The following is a 27,584-nucleotide window of genomic DNA, read 5'->3' on the forward strand; positions in this document are numbered from 1 at the left end:
CACCAGGCTTTTTGGGTCCTTGGGACTTTTATTTTGTCAGTGCAGTGGTTTTTCTTAAACCTGTTGTTTTCCAGAGCTAAACCAAAAACAACAGAGAAGATTTTGCAGCAAGGTGGGTGTGTTTCTTGCAAGAAGTGGCATTAAAGTGGGAGTACGGATTGACTGATGAGCTCTGGGGGTGAACAGTGGAATGAATGCAGGAAGGAGTTTCAACAAAAAAATGCAATATAGCAATTTCTGCAGCTCACTAACATGCCAAAGCCCAGTTAGTTTTTTTTGTTGTGTCATTCCAAATCCTTGGGATTCTGGTGCAAAATTAATTTCGTAAGGATATGTAAAACGTAATTTCAAAAGACAGATACATGAATTTTGAGTTAGGGATGTGTGTTTGGTTGTGATTTGTTGCTTGTTGGAGTTTTTTTTTTTTTTGTTTGTGGGTTGTTTTTTTGTTTTTGTGTGTGTGTGTTTTGGTTTTGTTTTAAGAGAAAATTTAATTGGAAAACATAGAGGATTGCCTGAAAATAAAGGCATGACAAGGTACAGTCTTCTAAAGTGCTAAGGACATATCCAATATTAACTAGAGTGCATGGGCTATTAGAGCCCCATGAAAGGCAGCATATATATATATATATATACCTGCATAATATTAATTACAGTCTGTGCTTCCAGCTCTTGTTTCTGGCTTGTTTAAAGTGCAGCTGGAGGAGCTCCTACTGTCCACATATACCCCAGTATAGTCATACCCTAAGTGATCTGCAGGTTTTTAGAGGGGAATCCAGTGCAGAAATCTCCATGCTGGAGTGGACCTGTCACTGCTGCCACGGTGCTGTGATGCCATAGCTGGACCTAGTGCAGGCTCTGCATATCTGTGCACTATCCTTTCTTGTGGTCTGTAGGCATGATCCCAGGTCCCCTGAGAACCCAGAGACCCTTAAATCTGCCTGAAGAGCTGTGGAAAGTAATGGTTATGTGCTAAACACATCTTTTGCCAGGGACTCAGTTGTGCTGCTTTGCTGTGTAAGTGCATGTATGTATTGTATAATTACAGAGGAAGAAGACATTTGCTGTATGCCATGAAGAAATTTATTTCGTTTACAGAGCTGTGGTTCTGTTTATCAAAGACAGCATTTATGTCTGTCACATATAATATTCTTTATATAAAATAATGGAATTGTGGTAATTGTCATACAGAAGTTATAAATGAAAAATATAATTTAAATAAAATTGAATTCTTAGCAAAATTAAGACAAAGCTGGCAGCAGAATGAGATTGGAACTAAGCTGGTAGGAGAAAATATGAGTAGATCTATTAATTATACTGCTGCATTGAACTGAGGAGTTACATTTGTGAATTTTTCACAGTGAATTTGTGTATTTATAGAAGTAAAACTGTTTCACATTTTCTGTGATCTAGTTCAGTTCTATTGCTAAAAGAATATAAATAATATACAGGATTAGTTTAAACTGAAAGTTTAATTCCAGTGAAATTGTCATCATAGTGCTTGAACCACTGAAAGCCAGAAGCAAAAGGGATTTAGGGCTGGGAAGAGTGACATTTTGATGTATATTGTTGCTTTTCACTCTTCTGTGCATGGCAGTCCTAGTAAACTTTTAGGTGCTTGCAACTTTATGGTTAGTAATAATAATATTGTCATTTATTGTCTAATTTTGGATATTAAGACTGAGTATATAATCCCAACCAACAGTTTGCTCTGAAAATTTTGTCCCTTTCGCCTCTGTTTCCTAGGATGGTAATGTATGGTATGGTATTCTGAAGTGTAGTAGGTAATATTTTCTTGTCGGTAGGTTTCCTTTGAATAAGGCTTTGGTTTCAAAAGATGATGAAGACAAAGAGGTAACTAATGTAACACACAACCCATTGCTGTTCCTTCCCCAGTTTTCCACATTGTATGTTCTGAGCACTTGTCTTGTACTAGTTCCAACAGTTGCTGGGTCCGTGTAGTGAGTGATTCAGCTCATTGATGTGTCAGAAAATTAGCTGGGGGAAAAACTTGCATAGATTTATGCTGTGTTAGTGAGCTAAACAGCCTCCCAGAAAGATGTGGCGAGAGGTGAGGCAGCCTTTGGAGGCTGTGAGTGAGCAGAAGCATGGAGAGAGATGTGAAGAGCAGGGGAGAAGAGCAAGGACTAGGACATACTTTTTTCATTTGGCAGGACAAAGCTGTCAGATGGGCTCAACTACTTTTAAAACCACAGTGTATATTTTACTGAAAACAGCTTTCTGTGTATGTGATGAGTGTGATTATTCACATAAGTCTATCTATTTATCTATCTATCTATCTATCTATCTATCTATCTATCTATCTATCTATCTATCTATCTATCTATCTATTTTTAACCCCTAGCCTCAAGCTATTACAGGAATGGAATGATAGCTGTATTTTCCATCTTCATAATAGAATAATTTAGAATACCAAAACCAATTACTGAAATACAGAGGGGAGGGTTATGGTGCAGTGTGAGGTGGTGGTATGTGAATGATTATTAAATGAAACACCAACTCTGTAAATCTTGAAAAGTCTACAGACTTTACATTATTGTGATATGCAAATATAAGAGAAAAGTTAAAGCCAAAGTTTAACAATAAGTAGTTTTATGATTAGCTATATTCTGGAGTATGGATTACAGTCAGTTCACTGCATGTCAGGCACTCTTAAAAACAACCATTTCAGGCCAAGTGTTTGTATTTGAGTTGCCACTTCACTTTTTAATTGCAGTTGATGATGTGCAAATCCCTGATATTTTATGTGGCCCCTGCATATGAATGCATGAAATAATACACACCATTAAGGTGGGCCCAGTCCATCTCCCACTCAAGTCAGTGGCTCACTTCCTACCGATTTCTGTAGGATTGGGCATTAGCCCTGTGGTGAAAGTTTTCCATATTTTGCACTCTATTTTTCTAGTTTTTCTATACACAAAACCTACATAGATGCAGTGATATTTATGCAGCAGTTTTAGCAGATGGCTCTTGAATCATCTGTTTTCAATGAAAAATGAAAAGACCAGACACATACATAAAGGCTGAATTAATCTTTGTAATTAAATGGAACATTGCTGTGAATTATTTTAGCTTTCCGAATGTATTTCATGCTAATTTTTCAGTGAACTGTAATTGTATTAAATTTTTATATTTTTAGAAGCTTGAAAATTATCTTCACAAAGTTATTGTGAGTCAAGTTGATATATAGAAGATCTGTGTCAGACTCATAAAACTTTGTCAGGGTGAGATATATGTTTTGTTTTGATTTAGTTTGGGTTTTTTACAGCAAGTACAATACGTCAGTAAGTGATGTTGCTAGCAGGCCTATAAAATACCCAAATCATATTCCAATTGTCAGAAGGCTCACATGCTAAGCTTGGCTGTCAAGTGAAAATTCAACCAGACTGGAAATTGGGATGCTTTGTAGCACTGAAAAACATGTGCATTCCCACATTGGCAAGTTGTTAAGTCAAAAGTGAAAGGTCATTTATTATTTTGTGTCTGTAGTAAACTGACTTGCAATGCTCTCATCCTGCCAGAAAGACATACTGATGATGAAATCCTGTGTGGAAATCAGTGGGGAAACTTCCATGCGTAATTAGCGGTAGAGGGAGTAGTCCCACTCTGAGTCTTCTGCTTGAAGCCTGCTCTCGCTGGCTGCTGGGATAGAAAACAGTTATCATGACTTACTCTAAAGCACTCTGCTTCTCTGCGTCACCCCCTGCAAGAGCCTGTTGGTTTTAGTGGCAGGGGAGGAAGCATGCAGTGATGAGTTTTAATTTATTCGACAGCCTAAGGTAGGCTGACTACTTAATAATAGCTGGGGGGAGAACCCCATCACCTCTTTTCTTCCTGTACACATGGTTATTTAATATGCAAATTAGAGAAAGGAGTTAAATGAGCCTTTAAACCATAAAAAAGTTGTGCACGGTGTGTTTATGGTTGAGTCATGTGCGATTACCGCACGGCTGGTTCTTGTACATTTGTCACATTTCATTTGCTTTCCCTGTATGTATGTGCATACCTCCTGGAAGGCCAGTCTCTTAAACATACTTTTAATCTTATCAACGGGAAAATACTGAATTCATTATCAAAGAGCAAGCCAGTTGTAGAAGAGTTATCCACTTCTTGTGCTGTATGAATAAGGAGTCTTTGAGATGCTGTTAAATATTACCCAAGTGAACAGAAAAGAGCCAAGTAAGCAATATGGAAATTTAGAAACCTGCTCTTAATACAATGCTTTCTAACTAGTCTGTTGTGTAAATTGGGCTGTTTGCTGGGCTCCACTGAATAGGCTTGGACCTCATACAAAGCCTGTGGGAAGAATCTGCTGTGGAAGAAGAGATCCAGATGGATGTAGCAGATATTCCACAAAGACCCCAAAATATTCATGCAGTGAAGTGGGGATGGACATAGCATGGTCACAACCAAACAATGGTTGTGCACCATGGGTTTCAGGGCAGGGCCCATCTCTGCTTCTTTCAACAAAGAAGAACTGCCGGATCTAGGCTGGCTTCATAGTCCTCTGTGTTTACAGCCAGTGAGGCATGAATTTATTTGCTTTTATTTGGAAGACAGGAAGAAATGAAGAGTGTCTTTAAATGATATAACACAGCTCAAATCCAAAAATATTCTTTTATGTGTCAAGAAAAAAAAAGATCAATAATTTTTGATCGACACTGTACTGGCTAAATCATTAATGAAATATACTGACACAGATAATCCTTACTTTTTCTTTAAAAGACTCTCATGATTTTTCACAAGTTGTGCTATAAATTGTTTTTAGAGGGTTTGCTTTTCATCGTGTAAGTTGGGGTTTAGATTAAATCTGTTTAATCAAAATGTGAAGGGGCTCAATTAAGTAGACTTAACACAGATACTACTGTGATTCAGTTAGGTACTTGGGAACACATGCAGAAGATTAGAGATTCATCAGACTCGTTTAAGCAGCTGATTTAGTAGAAAGTAAAACTGATGAGTTTTGCTCTTTGCTTTCTCAAGACTAGTTGCAACTAGGATTAAAGCACTGGAAATGGAAAAGGAAATTTTCCAGTTCCTTGCAAAGTTCAGTCACCTGGGCCTGACAACACCATCAGGAAAAAAAGAGACACTCTTGATTATATACAGACTTGCAGATGAACTGTGCTTCCCCCCACTACCACCTTTTTATTCCCAGGCCATTGACTTAAAATACCTTGAAAAACTGCTCTACCTTCTGGAAAATTGAGAAAACATTGTTGAGAGTTAATTTGGCTCATTTCATATTTCCTGTTCAGCATTTGTCTTCCATTGCTTTTTTTTTTTTTATCACTAGGGACATTTGCATGACAATGGGATTTTTCTTGTTTAAGAGATCATCTGCTGCTGCCACTAATTGCCTACCTGAAGTTGTAATCTTCTGTTTGTGACATCTTAATTATCTCAACCACAATTAATTGTGATGTCACAAATGGAGGATTATGACTTTGGGTTGGAAATGCAATAAAGAAATTGAAGTTTGATGAAGCAAAGAGGCCTTCTTGAAAAATAAAAGATGGGACAAAATAATTTTGATTAAATGAAGGCAATCCTCCATGAGCTTCCTTTTTACAGTCCTGGAACAGACATTTCTAATTCTTGCTGTCATAGGAGGCCCTCTTGTATTGAGACAGTATGGATGGGGAGATCAGAGAGAGAATTTCATTGTGCAGGAAGAGAGATCTTCCAGGGGAATTGTCCCTTGAACAGTCACTCGCTGCAGCAAGAGGGAAAGTTGGTGGACCCCAGAGAGGTTCAGGATTTGCCTGCAGAGAGCAGAATGCAGGGTTGGTATGGCTGCAGTTGGTTTAAAGACCTGCCCATTTATAGCACTTCATATCTTGCAATATTCATTTGAGTTTAGACATCTGAGTTTGAAGAACAAATTTCCAGAAGAGCTTTTTTTGATCAGCGAGGAGAATTCCAAAGAATTCAGGAGAAATTATACTCAGCATCCTGAAAACATACAAAGTAAAAGCTTTGTGCTACCCTTTTGTGCTACCTTTATTTCATCATGTCTTTAATTTATTCTTTGTACTTGTCGTATTCGACTTCATGGTATGTTGCCTTACCCTTTTGTATCCTGCTGCTTTTGTTCTGGAAATATGTTGTTTCCACAAAGATGCTGGGTGGCTGGTGAGGGTTAAAAAAAGCCATATGCTGAGAAATAGTTATATCTGCCAACACTTTGTTTTATTTTTAATTTTTTCAAAGGCAAACGCAGTTATGGCAAAAGTTGGTTACCCTCAATTTATAATGAATGAAACATATATTAATGAAGACATCAAAACAGTAAGTGTCAGACTTGCAGATTTCTTCTTTTACATATTGCATCCATCTTTTACATATTGCATCCATCTTTTACATATTGCATCCATTCTTTGCTCTGTTTCACTGCTATCTAAAATCAAAGCTTCTCTTTTGTTTGGCATGCATCTGGAGTTCTGATTTCCTGGTTATTTTTAGATATTGAATTAAGCATGCTAACTCTAATATCTAAATTGTTGATCCCTGTCTGTCTAAGTGAGATGACCATGAGGCCTGCAAAGAACCTTACTGCTATTAAGCATTTTAAAGGTTAGGCATACACAGCCATAAATTTTGCAATTACTTACATAAGTGAAGCAAACCAAAAGCATTTATTCTCAAAGTAATGGTCTTCAAAAATTGTAATGCATATTTCCTTAAAATATCACAATTTATGATGCCCAATGTAAGCTCTCCTCTCCATTGTCTACTGTATTGCTTATAACTGTAACTAGAGGTCCTAACCAACGTATAGGCCTAGTGTGCTGGCTGCTGGACAAGGATACTGTGGAGGCACTCCTTCCTGACTCACTATCTCTTCAGCCTAACTAAGGCAGGAAGGCAGATGATCAATAATAATATATTTTACCATTTTCCAAAGGGAAAAATGTGGCATGCATGTCCTCAATTTTATTTTACAGACAAAGTAGAATCACAACTTGATCCTGAACTGCTAAGATACAAGAGTGCTAGTCATTTTAGCCAGAGAACATGAACAGACACTAGAGGCATAATTTATTCAGAAAACTTTGAAGAACTAACTCTACCAACCTAGTACTTGTTCCTGGAAAGAGCAGAGTAAGATGGTGCTGTGAAGGCAGTGTAATGAGAGAGAGGATGTGACCAACTTTATCACTCATTGTGCAGATTTTTTTTTGCCCAGATAAGTAGTAATGTCTAGTGAAAAACACTTGTTAATCATGGGTGCAAAACCAGAGTTTATATCTGAAGTTCCGCATCCTTACAAGTCCCAGGATTGACTGAAACCGGTGACAAGGATATCATCTGGACTTATCATCTTCCCTTTTCTTGCATAGTTAATTGTGTGCATGTGTAAGGGTTGTTTTAGATTTGGAGGTTTATAGAAGCATGGAGTCCTCTGTCTGTATACATTTAATGTGTGAAACAGTAAGAAAGCAGTGGCAGAACTGTTGGAGAGTACAGAGTATGAAGAATTTGTAATAAAATGCAAAATGAACTGAAAAAGAGGGCTTTCTTACTTTTTTTTTTTTAAGTGGTTTTAAGATGCACTTTTAAAAATAAAAGTAAACCTATTTCCTTCTGGAAAAGAGGTTGTCTTAATAACAGCCATAGAAATGTGCAGTCTGCAATTCATCATTGGGCATTTCTGATTTCCTCAGCTGCTCTCTGATCAGCGAAGAGCTTTTCCAGTGTTCCAGTCCCTCTTGTAGATCTGTTCAGCCACTGTTTCTTAACTAAGCTCGCATAATATTTTTTCCTCCTACCAACTGTAAACATTTTACTTCCTTTGATAATGGCTAAAAAATCAGGTGATTACGTTGTTTAAAATGAAAGTCATGTTTGTTTTCTGTCAGCTTTTGTTTCCTTGGATGTGCTTTAAAAATGCCTGTGCTTTGTCTGTACAGCTGAAGTTTACAGAAAGTGACTATTTTGGCAATGTGTTGCAAACTCGCAAATATGCAGCTCAATCTGATTTCTACTGGCTGAGAAAAGAAGTTCCAAAAACTGAGTGAGTAGACAAAAGGCAAATCTACATAATCTTCTATCAATATGTTAATTCATATTATCTGATTTATACAGTTGATGTTTTAATAGAATTATATACTCTGCAACATATTAGGATACTAAAGGCCTACAGGGAACCCCCCAGTAATTCTGAAACTCATGTGGATAGTTTTTTTTGTTGATTTCTAGGTATGCCTGCTCTGATGCACAGCAGTCAGATACTTGCAGCTTAATTTAATGAAAAAAGGGGTAATTGAATCTCAACTAAAAATGGATTATGTCACAGTTAAAATTTGGAATGGTACAGCAGGGATTATGAAAGAAATTTTCTAAGAATGGAAAAATGAGTAAGAGATAATGTTATCATTGGTAATAATAACCAGCATTGTTAGTTACCTGCTGATGATAGCAATGATATGGAATAAAACATAATACAATTTATATATGTTTTTATTTATTTGTAAACATCAGGGTGCAGATTGTGTCACATACTGTCATAAAATACATGAGAGAATCAATCTCTTTCCTTACTGGTGGGTAATCAAATCCTTAAAATGCAAATTAAAACCTAAACAGAACTTAATTAGTTTAATCATGCTACTTAAAAATTATTCCTTCTGAACACAGACTGAAATTGGTGCTGCTGCTCAGCTCCTCTGTGGTATTTTCTTAGGGCTCCAGAAATTCTAACTCAGTCTCAATCATACCTTGTTCTGGGGGTAACTGAGCTGTGAGTGAGGCAGGTAAAGGATATCAGCAAGACAGGCACAGGCTATTCCTGATTAGAATATTGTAACCTGGCCCCTTATTTTTGAGAGGTTATTTATAAGATAGTTTAATTGCAAATTTTACTTTCTCATCACACCCTTGCCTGACACTGCAATGGTTAATCCCAGGGAATGAATTTACAGCCTTTCCTTCTGCCCTGGATGCCAGGGCTAGATTGTGACAGTACATTCTCTTCTGACCAATAGTTTTCATGAAAGCAGTGAGATAATACTTGCCCTTCTATAGCAACGGTGATCAGCAACCTCTTCCCCTTGAACAGCATTGGGCCAGCACTAACACAGAGCACACAGTTTCTTGGCACAGTGGGAAATCTTTCCTGTAAGGAAATTAACTAGCAGGTAATCCCTGACTGTACTCCTCAATGGCTGTAATGTGAGAACTGTTGCATGGATATGCTTAAAAAATGAAAGTTTTACTTGATTGCCCACTAGAAGATTGAACACTTTGTCATGCTTGTCTTTACCATCTTATTTCAGGGACTACTTGACATCAGTCCCTTCATCAACATTATCTTGCTTTTCTTGGCATCCCGCAGGGCATACTCTGGCCTGGGGGATCCCAGCTGGATTTTTGCTGTCTTTCCTTTGTCAGCATAGCTATATGCTCTGCCTTTGCAGGGCTAGGGCTAATCCCCACCTGAGCCCTCATGCTAGGAGATTATTCTACCTTTGTGCCTGTTTGGTGATTGAAAAGGGCTCTGAAAGTGATGTCACACTGTTTGCTTTTCTGTGTCTGCTGAGGGGTGTGAAGGTGCTGACAGCGATTGTCATCTCCAGTCTTTTTTATTGCAGTAAACCGGTAACTCCCAACCGCTGACCTGAGGCGTCTCAAATGTGGTCTTAAAAATATCAGTACTTGCCACATTTTAACTATCGCACTCTACTGCTTTCTCATGTTTTCACTTCTCTTTTTTTTCTTTCCTTTTTTTTCTCCTGCTTTTGTTTTGGTTTGGTTTTTGTTGGTTTTTTTTTTTTTGAGCTTTTGTACTTCATAGAACTCTCAGATCTTTGGTCCACGCTGAAGCTTCCCACTGTGTTAAGACCTACCTTTGGCGTTTTGTTTGTTTGCTTCATTTCTTCTTCTCTCTAGTTCAGTAGGTTGTAGCATAGCATTTACATTTCGAGATCAATTTTATGAGATTGTCCAAATTGTGAACTGGAAAAGATAAATAGGAAAATGAGTGCTTAAAGAAGTTGCCTGCTGGTAAAGTAATATTACTCCAAAAATGTAAACCGCTATATTTACTGTCCAGATTTCTCAGCAATATTATTTCAAACTGGACTCACTTTCCTCACCATAGTCAAGTAAATGGAAAATCAAAATGATGGTTCACTCAAAGCACCAAGGAAACACCACATAGGAGCTGGGAGATACAAAACAATGGAGTTTGATAAAGCAAGGAGAAATGTGAATATCGAAGTGGAAATCAGTTATTCTGGAAATTCAACAGTTTTGTAATCTAAAAAGAGGAAATTTCCCCAAAAGCAGAAGTAATGATAAAAATTCTTGTCCTCTTTTCTGCTCCCTCTCATCCTAGCAGTTATCTGCCTTACAGGAAAAAAGAAGTATGGGGGAAGTCAGGTGAGGCATTGCTCAGGGCATGGATGGGGGGACATACCCAGCCCAAGCTGGTACTAAGAAGCTGTGACAAGGCATGAGGGTGCTGAAGCTTCCTATTCTGCCAGTCCCAGGGGCCAGGGCTCCCTGTGGGCACCACAGATGCCAGAGGTACAATTTGCTGGCCTCAATTGCTGATTTGGATGCCAGCTGTGATCCTAACAGCTGGCTGGGGAAATGGTTGTCATCTTCACAGCTGGCTCTGTCAAACAAGAGAAGTGTTCAGGTATCAGGAGAGAAGCATACAAAAGGGATTTGTGGCAGGAGCTGGGGAATATGATGCATATTCCTCAGGTTGAATTGAAGGAGCTGAATGGAGAAAGTGAAGCTGGAAGAGGGGAGCATGGGAGGAAGTGGACCAGGTATGAAGGCGTTTATAACCCAGGTGAGACACAGAGCAGAGGGAGGTGAAAGGCAATGTGTGGGGAAGTGGTGGCCATGTGGAAGGGAGAGATAAAGGAAAATCAGGGATTGAGTGGTATTTGCTTATCCATCAGTGGAGCTGTATACATTCATACATACAAACATACATACATGTGTGTGTATATGCAAGCACAGATCCGTACCTTTTTAACAGAGATTTGATCTGTCCTTAATGCTGACATAATAGTTAGTGACAGATAGATAGCAAGGCATCAGAGGACTTCTTGGGCATATCATTTCATTATTATTAATCACTCTCCTTTGAAATCAGGACATCTACCTTAAAGTTTTCTAGACCTGGCCAAATCTTTCTTCACTTTTGACTCAGCTTTCAGTGCTGGAGATGTTGGTATCTAGTAACCCTGTAAGAGGACACAGCAGAAGCATACTATGAGAAGATTCCTGGGAGTCCTTCAGGACCTATTCCAGTTTCTTGACCACACATTAATGTTTGTAAGCCCTCGCTCTTGGTTCTCCACAGGGGAGGGCAGCTCTGAGAAGTGCTGGGCTGGATGCCATTAGGGACAGTATAAAAACTCCTTCTGCATAAAGGGAAAAGAAGCCATGAAAGACACTGGGCAGGCTGTTGTCTGCTGAAGAGATGCTGTTGGTAAGCTCAGAAATCCTGTGGGTGGACCTGCCCTGGAGAGGAAAGAAGGGAAAGAAGCCTCCTGGAACCGTTTCTTGGTCTTTGAATCTCATTTTAAGCAGTGGTGTGGCACTGGAAGCTGTGCCCAGCCTTACTATCCCAGTTTCATGCCCAGTCCCAGGGGAGACTGATGGCAGCCTGGCTTAGGTGGCTAATCCTCTCTGAGTCTACACAGAAAAATGTATAAAACAGTCTAACAACAGGAAGATTAAATACATTTTTGAAAGTTACCTTGAAGATTGCCCTTTAGAAGTTTTTCTTTATAATTCTTTCTTCAGAAGCAATTTTCCAGATTCCAGCCTCATTAACAACTTTGTACAGCCTTTCACTCCTAACCAGGTTAGATGTTTTGCATTCACAAGTTCTTTTTTCTTTACTTATATGAGCTAAAAAAAAAAAAATCTTACTTGGGACATTGAACACAAAATCCTGCTCCACTTGAGAGATTTCTTCTAATTAAAATGGTTGACAGAAAAAAATTGAAAATTCAGTTTGTGCTTTACAGACAAATTAACAAGCTTTTCCCTGTACAGTAAAAATTTCCAGCCACCCCTCTTCACCCTTGGCAATGTAGTACACTATACTCTTAACTTGGAAAGGAAGATATCACAGAGAAAACTGTAGCCTAAATGAACATAAACCTAATAGAGCATCTGCCCCACTTGCTATCTCAGTGCAGGTTTCAGATTTCAATTCTACAGGAAAAATTTCAAACTTACAAGTGTCAAGTCTACAGATTAGGTTTCCTCTGATGCAGTAGGCAATAGGTAAGGTTATGGGACATCATTCAGAGCTGTCCTTTTTCACATGTTAATAGCAAATGAAAACAGTGTAAACAATTCTAGATGTTTTTGTATTTCGTTTAAAAAGTTTAGAGGTTAAATAGGTGAAGAGGTTAACATCTGTTATACCTGTCTTTTTTTTTTCTATCCTTCTGCTAATAGATCAAATGAAATTGTAACCAGACCCAGAGCAAATGCCCAGGCAACCTGACTCCAAATAGGAATGGGAGAACTATCTCTAAATTTGCTTCACCTTAAAATTTAACAGTGACATCTATTTGTTACAGACCTTCATATAGTAATTCAGTGTGTTATTAGTTAAGGTCTGTCACTGAACGTTCAAACAATTCAAGAAGCTCATTGAAAGAGGATGACAGATGAGAGGTGAAGCTGTTCTGCTAATCTGAATGGAAACAGTCTTGGTTATTTCTGTTTTTTTTTTGTGTAAAATGCTCCCTAAATCTTTTTGAGGGTGGCTCAGAATGGTACAACAAAATGCTGGAGTGAAAATATGCTCCTTGCTGAGTGTCTAAACATCAAATATGAAATTCAGCAGTCTACTCTGCTTGTCACTGGAGAAATCATATTCTTCCCAACTCCTTGTCTCAGCTGCTAAGTCTTCTCTTTCTAGCTGCTTAAAAACATAACAAACTTTATACAAGGTAATTCTCGAGGCCTCATTATGAAAGAGTAATTTGGAAAGAACTTAGTGCAGTTTTATAGTGAGAAAATGGAGGCTGATATCAGTCTTTGGCTCATATTATGTTCAGGAAACAGGATGGGCTCTGTTATTGTAGTGGTAGATCATAAAGAAAGAAGCATTCTCGGGATGGGAATGTTGTGATGAGACTTAGCTGCTAGCATGTCAGTTACAAGTCTATGAGTTCACAGATATGAAAGCCTGGTGTGATGTCTTCCCTTAGTAGCTGCAGACTAAATGGCAACAGCCTTTGCAGTTGTTCTCCAGTAGAGTGAGGTGCATCTCTGCTGGCAAGTATGTTAATCGCTGGTTAGCTCCTCAATAAAAACGGGTGCAAACTTGTTCTATTACAGAGGTGTTGCATGTCAATTAAGAGCTCTTTAACCAATGCTTGTGGGGGTTCCTATCTTGAACTACCTGTGGTGAGCCCCTGGGGCTGGAGCAGCTAGGAGGGTGGGGAGAAGAGCAAAGCACATTAATCTGTTTTGAAGTATTTGTTATCCATCTCAGACTGTTGATCCTATGACTGGAAATGAGAGGCCCTGTAAGATACTTGTTATGAGAAGGATTTGTAAAAACGGAGGATTTGTTGCCCTGGAAGTTTTTCTCATGCTTAAAACTTACTGTTTGAGAGCACAGAATGGCTGTTTTAAGTAGAACAAGCCAGCAGGGTGAGGTAGAAGTCACAGCACTATGTGTCTTTGTTCAAACTTACAGTAAAATCTAAATTAAAGTGTTGAGTGTGTCAGATGCGTTCTTTCCTCATGAAAAAAGGGATAGAGTCCTCCAGAGCCACCGCTAATTCTGGAGAGCAGGTCCCACCACACAGGTGGCTGGCTTCCATCCTTCAAAACAGTAGAGCTGATTGCTGATGTGAACAAACTTGACATTGATACATAGCTAATTAAGCCCCCTAATTTTTACTTTATCCCCTCATCATAAGCATTCTTTCTTCAGTTTCCCATTAACTCACTACATTACCTCTAACATTTAATCTCATTATTATAGAGGAAACGGAAAACAACCTCCCCCTGCTCCTCCCCTTCAGAATCTCCGAGTAAAAAACCCAGGGAGAGTGATACGTGGCAATTAGAGCCTATAATGCAATGGATGGTTAAGATACTTACATGATATCACTCTTTGCTTTCATTGGTTAGTTTTTCTTGTTGCTGCACTATAAAATAAGCCACTCAGCTTTGAAGATTGGAGAAATAGATAAATTTATTGATAAAAGACAGAATTCTGCCATACTAAAACTCTCCCCTTTTTTTTTCAGTTTATGTGAGAACATCAGTTGTCAGAAAACCAGTCAGGATCTGCAGATAACTCATTCATTTGATGGTGCTATTCTGAAGCACAGATTGTGTATGCCACTGTCACTGACATCACACTTCCTGTGTTCTGATAGACCTTCCTTTGTCTTACTCTTTGTTTTGAGCTCCTATTTCTTATCTTTGAAAGAAATTTTCCAAATCAATTGCATTCCATTCATTTGACTTTACAAAACTTCCAAGTAATGCATTGCTAAAGACATCAGGATCTTCCTGTTTGGACATTTACTAGAGCTGTTTCTAATTTATTATGAATTAACCCCTAATTCTCATGATTTTACTACTTTTATCTCAGTTCTTCCTTATAAGATCAGAGTGGAATCTTGGACTCAACTCAGAGTTTCATCTGAGGGGATCTGGATCTTGCTGAAGGCAGCTGAGATTTTCCACACATATGGGTGAAGCCATTATCAGTGTAGATGAGGTTAAACTAAGCAGATTCATAAATCCTATTTGCTATTCAAACCTAGGTTTCCCTCCAGTATGCACGAGAAATCTAACTATGAGAAGAAATCCTAATATTCTTTTAAAATTTGATTTGCCTTGCAAGAGGTCCATGTGTTTATAAGCATGCTGATGGCCATTTTCATTGAGTAGGGCACAGAATCTGTTTATTTTGAATTTAGGTTCCCAGAAAGCACCTGCCCATGTTTCTGGCATCATCCTAATTATTCAAGTTGTTGTTCAGCAAAGTGCCTGAAGCCACTTCACTTGTTTCAAAATTCTCTAATTTCAAGAGGGAGTTTCTCCACACGTGGTTGAAAGGCACCTAACAAAGTTTTCACAGCTGCTATCAGTGTTGCAGCTTCTGTTGGGTGAACTTCAGCTTATCAGCCTGGCAGATCTCACAAGCAAGAGGGTAACTTAGAATTAAAAGGATTAGGTAATAGGAAACCTAACAATCACTTCTCTTGAACTTTCATTGCACTTAAAATAAATCCATTAAACAGTAGCTTTCAATGTTCCAGAAAGCATCTAGGTAACATGTTGAAATGGAGAAATACTTTAATGTAGCTTGTCCTTGACATTTTCCTTCCTTTTCACTGAGTTCACTCTACCTTTGCTCATTCTGTTCATAAAGTTGTGTAAGTGTACTGACAGCTTATTTCTTTTGCTCTTACTACAGGTGGTTTACAAGCCCAACGACTGTAAATGCTTTTTATAGTGCATCTACCAACCAAATCAGTGAGTATCTGACTTCTGAGCTTCCTTATAAAGTGCTTGTTTAGGAGTTGTATGTGTCAAGCTCCAGATAATATCTGTACAGTTTTGTGTGTTTGTGACTGAAAATAAGTGAGAAGGTAGTTCTGGAAACCCCAGGGTTCCCACAGATTTAAATTACTGTTGCTTGACAAGTTACCACATGTCAGCTGAGTCGTAGTGGCCATTAGCTTAAATCACTTTTATTAAAGCTTAATGTTTCTGTCTTCTGTTTTCTGTAGCAAAAAGATGTGTACACATACCTCCATAAATATACAGTGATAGCTGCCTTCAGTCCTCTAGTTTTAATAAATATGTATCAGTAAGCCTGACTAGAGAAGACTGTGAGACAGACCAGAAAATCTAAGAACTGGTGGCCAGTGGGTTTGTTCAATGCTTTCAAGGACAAGAAGTGGTATCTGTAGTTAACTTAAAATTCTTACCTGTAGAGTCTGATGAAATTATCTCGCATGCACAGTAAAACCTTTCTTCTGCTAATTTTAGTTACTGGCGGGTTTTAGAGAGCATAAATCTGGATTTGGAAGCACATGAGGTGAAAGAGCTGAGTTTTTCAAAGATGTGTGTGGATCTGGATATTCACTCCCATTTATTTTAATGGGACTTTGCATCAGAAATTTCTAAGTGGCTATTAAAGTCTACACCAGTATTTCTGTGTACAACAGCACTACCTTTACCCTGACATTCTTTGCTCTTATATAAGGCTTGCAGGTTAAATCAGCCTTCTTGCTCTGTGCTGTCAGTGTCTGGAAGGCAGCTGCCATAATCTCTGTGGTCTCAGTCCCCAAGGACAGGCATGTCTAAAATCGTTGAGTGACTTCCCCTTTTACTTCTGCATCTCTTTTGGTTGCAGAGAGAATTACTTTTTGACAGGGACAATGTGAATATATCACACTGAACAGGTTACAGCAGAGGACTCACAATCTGGGTCTGCTGGTATCTTCTCCTACCTATTTCTGTAAACAGTTTTTGCTGTCAGACCACTCACTTAAATTCTTTCGACTCCAAGTGAGATCATTTGTAAAGTGTGTGTGACAATTAAGCAGTTCTTTTGCTTAAATCTATTTCTAGGCATAGACCTCTCTACCTTCACTAGAAGGTTCCCATCATTAAACAGCCACTTTTTTGCTGATCATCTGAGGCAGATTTCCCTGAGCTGATCACAGCTCAGAAGTACCTGTAAAGTGTGACAAGTGCTTTTTCTGCTGAACTAAGCACCAGCCACCACTGCTGCTTCAGATGTACTGTGTGAAGAGAGAGGAAGACTGGCCACTGCAAAATGAGAACCGTTGCTCTTATGTCTTCTTTAATATTGGGTCCTTTCAAGTTTCAGTAGCATTCGGCTGTCTCAGCCTCTCTGCCATGGCACATTAGAGAAAGCTGTAACAGAGGCTGGAGTGACTGAAGCTAAATTTCCCACTCACTGTCTTTAACAGTGTCACAAAGCAGAGAGCTGTCAAATGTAACCTATCAGTCATGGGTGTCGAGGCAACTGTATTTTCTATCATAACTGCTGACCTTATTATACTGCTGCTCACTGTCTTTAGGACTGTTCCTAAAAGGAAAAGGATTTAGGTGGCTCTTTCTGAATAAAACCCTCTCCTACCTGAGAGAACGGTACAAATGTAATCATGCCCTAAAAGCAATGTACATTAAGAGGGAAGATTTAAAGAAAGGCACAGTACAAAGTCTTCCGCTGTTGGCTGATGTGATTTGCAAGGGAAGAGGCCCCAGCGGATGTGGGAGGAACATGCTTAGGCCTGAAGCTGCTGATGAATATTCAGCACATCGCTGTTGAGTTCCCATTAATGCTGCTGGGAAAGAACTTCAGTGCAGGAAACTGAAGTTTGTGAGCCCATACATACTTGTATAGCGTGATGTATATGCCACACAAATCTCACCCACAGCAGTTACAAGCTTACTGCTTTGCAGCTAAGCTTTCAGTAGTAATCCATACAAAGTTCTGCCAGCGTTGGTGATATGCTACAAAAACTGTGGTCTTTTTAAAGCTTAGTTAAACAACAGAAAAAAGTTCTACAATAGAGAGTAAGTTGAGAATAAGAAATAAGCATGAACAATAAGCAATTATAAAATAAAATATAAGGTTGTGATAAAGCAAGCCCAAAAATATTTTGAAGATCAACTTTCTAAGAACATAAGAAATAATAATAAAACCTTTTTTCAAACACACTGAAAGAGGAGAGTGTCAAAAATAAGCATACGATAATTCTTTGCATTGGAAAAGTTTGTGAAGTTCTTATCCTGGAGGTTTTTCTGATGGGAAGTAAGACCCATGAATTCAAATCTAGGGTCAATAGAAGGTACTTTAGAAGAAATTCATAAATGAACTGTGACAAATATAAAGACCAGATTATGTTCTCCCAGGTATTTCAAAGGAACTTAGACAAGAAATTGCCAAACAACCAGCTTTGATGTATAGCTTATCACTTACAGTGGCCTTAGCACAGGAAGAATAGGTGTGGCACGTGTTGAATGCTATTTTTCAAAAGGGAATCCAGAGGGATCTGCATAAAAAGTCATTCTAGAGCCTATTTGAAGGAAACTATGTTCGCAACATGAATGAATAAGAGAGAAGAAATAACCATATGATACAATTTTTAGAAAAAAAAAGTTCTTTTTTTTTTGAAATCCAGAAAACGAATAAGTGTTCATGATGTGCTATCTTTATTCCATAGAGCACTTTCCCAATGCTATTAACTGGACGTTATCTTGGGAAAGAAAGGTTCCTTGTTTTCAAAATAGGAGTTATGAGGATCTGTGCTGGGAAGCAGATGATCTGAAAAAGAGGGCATTCTGTTCTGAACAAAAGAGCAGATGGATATAAACTTGTTCCAGGAGGAAAGGTCTCTCTGCTACTGATTGCTGGAGGGTAGAAAGATACACTAGTAGAAAAATTGCTTCCCAGATAGGTGCCTGATGCTCTTTCCCTACACATCTACTGGTTACTGCTGTTTTTGCTCTTGGTAAATGAGTTTAGTAAGAAGGACAATTTCAGGAACAAGAATTTGCAAATGCACAATAAAAATTGTTTCTGGAAAGCAGCTTCTACGTTAACTGGAAAATACCTGGTCCCAAAGTTGATTTTAAAAATTAAGACTGTTCAGTTTGGAAATGGAAATGTACTGTGCGATGTTACGAACATATAACCACAGCTACTCTAAACTTGGTTGGTTACCGAAGGCTTTGTGAAAGGGTTTAGAGAAAAAGCAGCATCAGTGCCTTGAACCACGGAGCCTGAAAAGGAGCTGTCATGAGGTACCTGCAGAAGTGGAGGAGAGCTTGAAGATTCTGATCACATCTGAATTTTAGGAAGCTGCTTTTGCTTTTTGTGCTCAGAGCACAGAGAGGTCTCTCATACACTCCTGGTGGAAGAATTAGAAGCTCTTTTGCCTCTGTAGTCTGTATCACTGGATGTAGGCTTTAAACAAGAAATCACTGCAATCTCCAAACAAGTCTATGAAATCTTCATATGCAGGCAAAGTGTTAGTGTTTTTAACTTGACCACTTGACTACTCCATTACTTGAAAGAAAAGGTCTTTCTTCACAAAAACTGAAATTATTGGAGACTAGAAACTTGATAATTTAGAAAATTATTAGATTTTTGAGAATACAGCAAAACTTGCACATGAAGTAAATTGTAACAAATCTTGCTGCACATCAGTGCAAGCAGCCATATGTTTGCTATTGCTTCATTTAGTTTTCATTACTAAACTACTGATAACTTGAATAGACAACAATTCTGTTAATATCTCCAAAGCAGAAATAAGTAGATGTATCAAGATAAGATGTGCTGGAAAGAGCAGAGTTAAAAAAGTGGTACATATAGTTTATCCTATTACTATGCAAATTCACTCCTGATGTTTTCTTTACATGAGTTCTATTTATTTATTTCCTCTTTTACCATAATACAAAGTGTCTTAGATTAACAGCCATGCATGTTTATAATGGTTGTTAATATTTTTTTTAATCCTAGTTTGGATAATTATTTTATTTTCTTTGCATTTGCTCATCAATTTCTCCCCAGATGTATGGGCACTTAAAATAAAAAAGACACATGTCACTGCCTTTAGATTCTAAAAAGGTGTCTAAGTGCATTTCCTATATTCTAAGCATACTATCTTTTTAACTATCATAAGTGGAATGCAAAAACATTTTCTGAAAGACTCTGTTTATTGTAATGCACTCAAAAGCAGTCAACAAATATGTGTTGAAAATAGATACAAGTGATGATCAAAGTATGCTAGCATACTTCTTTTAGAGAGAAGGTTTTATTTTATTACAGCACTAAAATATTGGCCCTTGAATATGTTAAGGATATAAGGGAATTGCTCATTAGACATTTGGTGTATTTAATTTTTTTTTCCAAGTGTAAATCTGTATGTCTGTAGAATATATCAAAAAAAGTACCATTTGTGGGTTGTGAACAGTAATGAAAACTGGATTTACAGTGAACTGAGGAAAATATAAGCAACACATTCATGAGGTATAAGCTTGAATAGATGTATTGGATAATTAACTACTGTTGATATTATCTCCGTAAGTTTATACCCATGCTCCTTCTAAGTCATCTGTGCTTGTATTGCAGTTCTCTAGTGAAAGTCAAGAGGCCCCTTTAGAGAGCGGCTTCATTACATGTTACAGGAAGAAGATATAATCTAAACCAAAATTCTAAAATTACTTTTGAATTAGCATCCATAGAGAGAACCACAGATGAGAGCTCATATTAGCCAGTAAGTATCATCTTTATAGAAAGCAGCAAACAGATATTGATGCTGGCAGCTTGCTGATGCTGTGAGTTGCAAGGGAGAACTCTTATCTTGCCAAGAGCCAGGGAAGTGCTGGCAAACAGCACACAGTGCTGTGGCCAGGGGAGGGCAAGAGAACTGCTCATAGGGGCCCTTTCTCTTCTCTTAAGAACTAGACTAATTGGAAGGTTATTGATGAAGTAGTTTCAAGTGTGCCATTAGTTTCCAAGAGGTTAATAAACATAACAGTTTTGGACTGAACACTTTCTGAGCCCTGTTATTAAGTAAGCTTTAAATGTTCTTAAGTGAGCCTTCATTTCAATTTCCCTGTTTACTAATGACCAATATTCTCTTTTATTTAATTACAGTCATAGGTGAGATGATGCCCAGTCCTTACATCCTTTCTTAATTTCTTCTTCCTAAGAGTCTTATCTATATATGTATAAAACAGGAGAACATTTTCTTTGATTTTTTTTTTTTTTCTCTGTTTATTTGTGGTTTTGTGTGGGTTTTTGTTTTGTTTTTTTTTGTTTGTTTGGTTGGTTTTTTTCTTCTTCTTCTAGGGAATCCAGAGAGTGTTTTCCTTCAGAAAATAAACGTCAGAGTTTCTTGTAAAAACGTGTTTTCACAGGTTTCCTAGTCCCTTAGCATACAGTATTCATTGGCCCCTCGCAAGCCATTCTCCCATAGAGGCTGGGAAATTTGGGTTCTTGCTTTTTCATAAACACAAAGAGCCTTTTGTCAGGTAGAGCATAAACTGAGCCAAGAATTGAACCAGAGGCTGCTGAGTCCTCTGCTTTAAAGACGACCACTTCTTTTTATCTGTTAATGAATTTATTTCCTACTCATCAGAAAGTTAAGCTTTGTATTCACACATAGCATGGAACAGTTACTCTGCCTTACACAATTTATATTTTCTATCCTCATTTTCCACAAAACTTGAAATTAAACATAGGATTCAGGTCCGTGTTATGACAGAGATTTTGATCCTAATCACTTACGTATGGTGCTCAAAGCTGTCTGAGATGGTTTACAGCATCCATAACGTTTCCCCATTTTGGCGTATTTGAGAGAACTAGCAGGACACCCTTGCAGAGGCAGGATATGCAAAGTCAAAAGGCGCTGGGAAGAGCTTCAGTTGTTCAAACAGAACTCCGTGGAACCATTTTAAACAAATGTATCCTCCCTTTCATGCTGTTTTTAGGTAACTAAACACCCTGGTTGTCTTTATGTTAATTCCTTATGTGAAATCACTATCCTTTGTTTACTGACCAGCAGTTAGTCTTCTGCTTATATCTTATCTCCTTAGAACTCTCCCTCTGAATTCATTCAATAACACTTGTAAAACAAGTTACAACTGTTGAACACATCTGAGAATTGCCAGTACAACAACAGAGTACCCTGTATACCACACAATTTAGCACAGCTGTCTTCCATATCCATTGCTTACATACTGGATTCACTAGCCTGTCAGAAGTTGCTTTAAACAAGCCAAATAATATTGGAAATTGTAAATGCACTAACTTGGAATAAGGCTTTAGTAGATCTTGTCTTTCTTAGTTAAAGATACCATGCAATATAACTGAATAATGTAATCGAACTATAGAGTTTGAATTCATATTTAGATTTGGACTCCAAATTTCCTCATGATTTAGTGAGCCATGTCATGTGTTTTTAGTTTATTTCATCTATTCTTAGTCTGCACTGTTTCATTAAACTAACAGATGAAATGTGATTGCTTGTGTCTCCTCAGTGAAGTAACAATATTACACTGAGTCTCAGGATTTTCATCTGCAAAATGTGTATAGCAATACCATGAAGGTATTAGCTGGTAAATGCATTCATTAATGGCAGTAAAGCCCTCGTAAAATTGAACAAAACCCCCAAACTTTCATACCTGAAATACAACCTTTATAGCACCTTGCTGAGGAGAGAGGTCAAAAATAATATAATGGATAAAATGAAGCTAGAAACCTTCAATTAAGTTAAAAATAGTCCAGTGCAGAGTGCTGTCAGAGCTTCAAGATCAGCATAAATACAGAGTGAAATATTTGAAATGAAACAGATGTACTCCGCTGCCTGAAATGTCCCTGTGCTCCCGAGCAGTAAGGAAAGGGGAAAGTTCAGCAAAGAGTCACTGTCCAAAGGTCCTGAAACAGGGTTAGGAAAGCCAAAGCCTACCTGCAATCTTATTAGGGATATGAAGTGCAACAAGAAAAGTTTCTGTAAGTGTAGCAGCAGAAGAAGAAAATGTAGGGAACACGTGGTCCCGCAGCTGAATGGGGGCAGGAGACCTGGTGACAAATGACATGGAGAAGACCAAGGTACACAATGCCTTTATTACCTCAGTCTTTACTGGTAAGACTGGCTTTCAGGAATCCCAGGCCCTTGAGACCAGAGCAGAAATCTGGATCAAGGGGATTTCCCCCCAGTGGAGGAGAAGGTGGTTAGGGAGCATTTAAATACACTGTGCAGACACAAGACTGTTGGATCTGGCAGGGTTCACCTGGGTGCTAAAAGAGCTCGTGATGTCGTCATGAGACCACTCTTGACTATCTTTGAAAGGTTGTGGTGATTGGGAAGGTTCCTGAGAACTGAAAAAAACAAATATCACTCCTACCTCCTACCCAGGGAACTACAGGTTAGTCAGCCTCACATTAGTCCCTGTGTACAAGATGGAGTAAATCCTGGGAACAGTTTCCTTGACCAGCTTTTTATGATGAGATGACTAGTTTATGTTCATTTACCTTTGATTTTCATAGAATGAATAGAATAAGGCTTACTTTTTATCACTTTCATACCCTGAAGCAGTCTCTTGCTGCACTGAAGCCTCACTAAGCTAATACTTTCTGAATTCTTGTTGTATTTTATATATATATTGCCTGTGGATCTGTCAGCATATCTCAGGGCAACCCAACAATTTTCTTCACAAGAAACACTGGGTGTTTATTCATAGGTACACATGCACTTTCACATGTATGTAGCCATGGAAGAAAATTAGGTTCTTGCAGTGCAGCATCTTGTTACCATTGTGGTCCTGAGGAAGGGAGGATCTCTGTTTCTTCTCAAAGATCCTCTCTACTTCACTCTGAAACTACCACCTGGGGAAAGCTCCTCTAGCAAAACCTTCTGAAGCTAAAAAAAAGGTCATAAAATCTAAACCCTTGGGTCTTGTGATATACAGCTATTATTCAGCTGTATTGAACTCCCTGTCATTTTTGCTGTTTTGCAGGATTCCCAGCAGGAGAACTTCAAAAGCCTTTCTTTTGGGGAACAGAGTATCCTAGGTAAGTACTGCATCAGGGAATCTCATACAGTGGAAATGAGGAATAACAGGGATTTGAAATACATACAGACAAAGAAGAGGGCATGGAGAAGAAGGTTACTCTGCTGAAGACAACTAACAAGTGGTGCACAGGAATTTTGCGTTGTCATTTTGTAGGGAAAGCTTGGCCCTTGGGCTGTGAGTTCTTCCCTGCTGCATCCTGCTTTTACTATTGAAAAAACATACTTTGAAAAGTGCTGCTTTGTGGGATAACTTTTCTTACCCTTGGGAGCTGTCTATGTTGCTGTTGTCTTAAACTGATGACTGATTTCTCTCAGGAACTGATGATTAAATGCACCCGAGTGGATGTGTTTCAGTGCTATAGCATGCAGTTGTAGCAGTGTGCACATGGCAGGTATTAAAAGGAATTGTAAATCAGATAGCTGACACTTCCTGAACAGAAGTGAATACCCCGAGAAGCCATTTATTGTCAGTTTATTGTTCATTTTCTGCTAATACCTAAGATTAACATTGGGCTTTCATCTGTGCCTGTTGAGGTGCATGAGAATATCTCCATGTGCATGAGCAATTGACTGAGCAGGCTCATGTGCTACTATGGCCAAAGAAGAATAATTATAGGTCACATGTATTTAATTTTGAAAAGTCACTGCTTTTATGCAGTTCAATATCTTTTAATTTCAGGCCAGGATATGACAGTGAAAAGTTTCTGACAGCAGATTCTGAAGGTTATTTTGCAGTTATATAAAGTCAGCTAATGGTGAATATCCTTAATAAATCTTTCTTTAAAAAAAATCAGAATTTTTTAACATTTTGGGTTTGCCATCTTCCAATCCTTGTAAACAGGATATTTGGCAATATATGTAGAAAGACACATTCAGTTTAGGAACAAATGAATTTGCATTCAAAGAGAATTCTTATGAGCCAGGTGACTTTCTAAGTGGTAATTGGGGATTGAAGAAAGTCCTTTCTTGTTAAGGTGAACTTATTTTCTGCTGTACGTATTGCAGACCTGTTTCTAGCCTTGCTTTCTGAAGAGATTTCTCTGTACCCTGACCTTCTGTGATAGAGATAAAATTGTGGTTCTTTCAAAGAATTATACTTTGTTCATTTCTCTTCTTTAAAGGTTACCTTAGCTTAAATTGGTTTTGCTTGAGTATGTATCAGAATGAAATTTAGTAAACAAATGTAGCTGGTTTATATCAGACAACAGATTGCTTTTTGTCCTTGAAATATTCTGGATCTGTTTTCTGTCTGCTTAAAAGAAACAGTACATGGCACTGGAACAGAAAAATCATCAGAAAGTCATCAGCACTTGCTGGAAAACCAATTTAGCAAATATTTAACATTTAGTGGCATTTTAGTGTCCAGTTCCAGCATAATCACTGTAAAACAATTGCATCTATTTGCATAAAGGGAAGCTAAGCTATCACCTCACATCTCAGTACATGAAACAAAACATCATTCAAATTCATAGTTAGGAGTCTTCAGTGTCAGGCATATTGAAATAGACTTCAAACTACCTGAGCTGGTAGCTTTCTTACAGTCCTCTTGAGCTTCCCCAGACCCAGAAAGTTCACCTTTCATGTGGTACTTGTCAGGCTGCACATAATCCCATCCATCTCTGTCCAGCTGTGCCTCAGAAGTGAAGAGCATGAACAGATCTGGGAGCATTTCTAGCAAAACTGTTGCTGGACAAAATGCAACAGGGGTTCACAGAAGAAAAGACCAAAATTCATCCCAAACTTCACCCTGTCTTTTGGAGCTGGGGGGAACCCTAAGAGTGCCTGGGCACTAGCCTGTATTTTTGTCCTTGCCGCTTGTGATGACCGGGTAGCCTAGAGGAAAAATGAAATATATTTTTTATTAGGGCTTGTTGTTTTTTCTTGGCCTCTTTATGTGTTTTGTGCCATTCTTTTCATACTTCTCCAGCTGCAAAAGATCCTGTATAATGACTTCAGATATAGAAAACAAGTCTTAAATACTACATTTAGTATGGGTAATTATCACTCTGTGCTACACAAGATTACAAATTTATCGCACAAAAGGATGATCTTTCCTGAAATGTATAATTTTAGTAAAGGTTTGCAATAGTACTTGGGGGAAAAAAAACAGTAGTGAAGACTTTATCACATGCAAATTACTTTTCAGGAAAAAAAAATATAAAGTGAAGAATTGTCAAGGGAGAAGGGGGAATTAAATAATACTTTTTGGGCATGACTTAGATGAGTAATTAGTGTGCTATGGATCATTAGGTCCAGTAATAACATGTTACTTCAAAACCCTCTGCCTTTCTCTTATTTCTATAGAATGTGTTAGAAATACTATAACTATAAGCTACTTTGAAGTATGGCATCTTAATAACTGAAATAAATAAAATCACAAAGAACAACATAACATATGAAAGATGCATTTTGTAGATCACTTCATTCCATGGTATCCATTGCATTTATATAAAAAAAGCCCTGAACCTTTCCCTCTTCCATCCTGATTTCTCCCAGATGTATGTTTATTTAGATATAACAAGAAAAATATAAGTAATTGTCAATCAGGAATGCAAAATACGTCTTTCTATTCTGTTTCACCAGTGCATTAGACCTGGCTATAGATCATGTCCTATTCCTCGGCAGGTGCAAGGAAATTGCCTGAACTCTCTTTTTAAGACTGAAAGGAGATCTGCTTAATGCCTTACAAACCAGCGTCAGTCGCTTGCAAGTCTGTTTGTTGCAGTCTTTGATTTATTATTTTTTCATTATGATATTAAGAGAATAATTTCACCTGTAACTTTGTCCCATTCTTAGTTAGGATACTCACAATGCTGTAAGCTGAAGGATACATTTTGGAGCTCACATGATGCCAATAAGGGTATTGTTTAGAAGAATGTTTTTTAAAGTTTTATATTAAAGGTTGATTTCAAAGAAGTAAGAGTTTAACATTCAGGCTTTCAACAACTTTAAGTCAAAATTGTGCAGGTATGATTTTTAGACCCATTCCCCTCCTCCAGTTTAAATAAATAGTCATCTTTGCTGTCCTTTAACATTTATGAGTGTGGACACTTTCTGAGGAAACTGTTTCTTTGTGTTACAGGTCATTAAGCTACGGTGCCATAGGAGTAATTGTTGGCCATGAGTTCACTCATGGATTTGATAGCAACGGTGAGTATTTTATTTTATTTTATTTTTGTTAACAGTGCTGAATTGTGTAAAAAAAAAAGAATGAAATTATAAAGTTGTATCTTTAAATTTGTTTACAATATCTTGCTTGTCTGAATGGAGGGTTTTTTTGGTAAGTTGTGCCAGAAGTTTGATGCTTATCTTGAATGGAAACTAAGAGACTCAGAAAGTCCTGGCTGGGGAGAGCGGGAAGGGTAAAGAGATAACTTCCGATTGATGAAAATGACTTCCAAGAAACTTTTTCATTTAAGTTTTGACTGTTTCCAAGAGGTGATTATGTACCAATATTAAAATACAACACTGGAACAAAAGTGGAACAGAAAACCTGTTGCAAAATATATATATATAATTGAGAAAAAAGAAATAGTCTAAAAATGTCAGACCAACTGCCCTGAAAAACTGGGTGGAGCAGGGCATTACCACCATCTAACTTTGGCTATCACAATAAAGTTCTTTTTAAAATCAGGCTCCTGAGAGAGAAGGTGGGGAGGAGAGATAGAAGCACAAACCTCCTCCTCCTCCGGGGAGCAGTTCCGAGTGGCTGACATTCCACTGTAACTCATTGTCAAGAGAAACCTCTTTCCACTGAAAACACAGGGAGTTTAAGGAAAAGGGGGTTCTGCCTCACTGCCTAACTAGTGAGCTAAGTTGCTTATGTTTCATCACATTGAATACCTTTTAAACAATAAAAGGGAAAACTTGTATCCTGTTGGCGCTGCTATGCAATGTTTTGTGTCAGCAAACACTCTAGAACGGAGAAATATTTCTTCCAAACTCGAGTCTCATTTGTAGGTTATCTAATCTCCATCATGTCTCCAG

The 27,584-nt window shown here is 38.0% G+C and overlaps 1 protein-coding gene across 1 annotated transcript in view; it reads left to right on the plus strand.

Annotated features, from left to right (window-relative positions):
- The window catches only part of PHEX (phosphate regulating endopeptidase X-linked), a 95,119-nt gene that overhangs the window by 56,431 nt on the left and 11,104 nt on the right, over window positions 1–27,584 (plus strand). Inside the window, exons 13-17 of the mRNA XM_057419614.1 lie at window positions 6,235–6,312; window positions 7,935–8,038; window positions 15,452–15,510; window positions 23,542–23,596; window positions 26,680–26,747. Of these exons, the coding sequence (XP_057275597.1) occupies window positions 6,235–6,312; window positions 7,935–8,038; window positions 15,452–15,510; window positions 23,542–23,596; window positions 26,680–26,747 (364 nt within the window). The remainder of the gene's footprint in view (window positions 1–6,234; window positions 6,313–7,934; window positions 8,039–15,451; window positions 15,511–23,541; window positions 23,597–26,679; window positions 26,748–27,584) is intronic.

Source organism: Pezoporus wallicus, unplaced genomic scaffold (assembly GCF_028554395.1).
Source record: "Pezoporus wallicus isolate ANWC-B61680 ecotype Strahan unplaced genomic scaffold, APGP_CSIRO_Pwel_v1 contig_5767, whole genome shotgun sequence".
NCBI lineage: Eukaryota > Metazoa > Chordata > Aves > Psittaciformes > Psittacidae > Pezoporus > Pezoporus wallicus.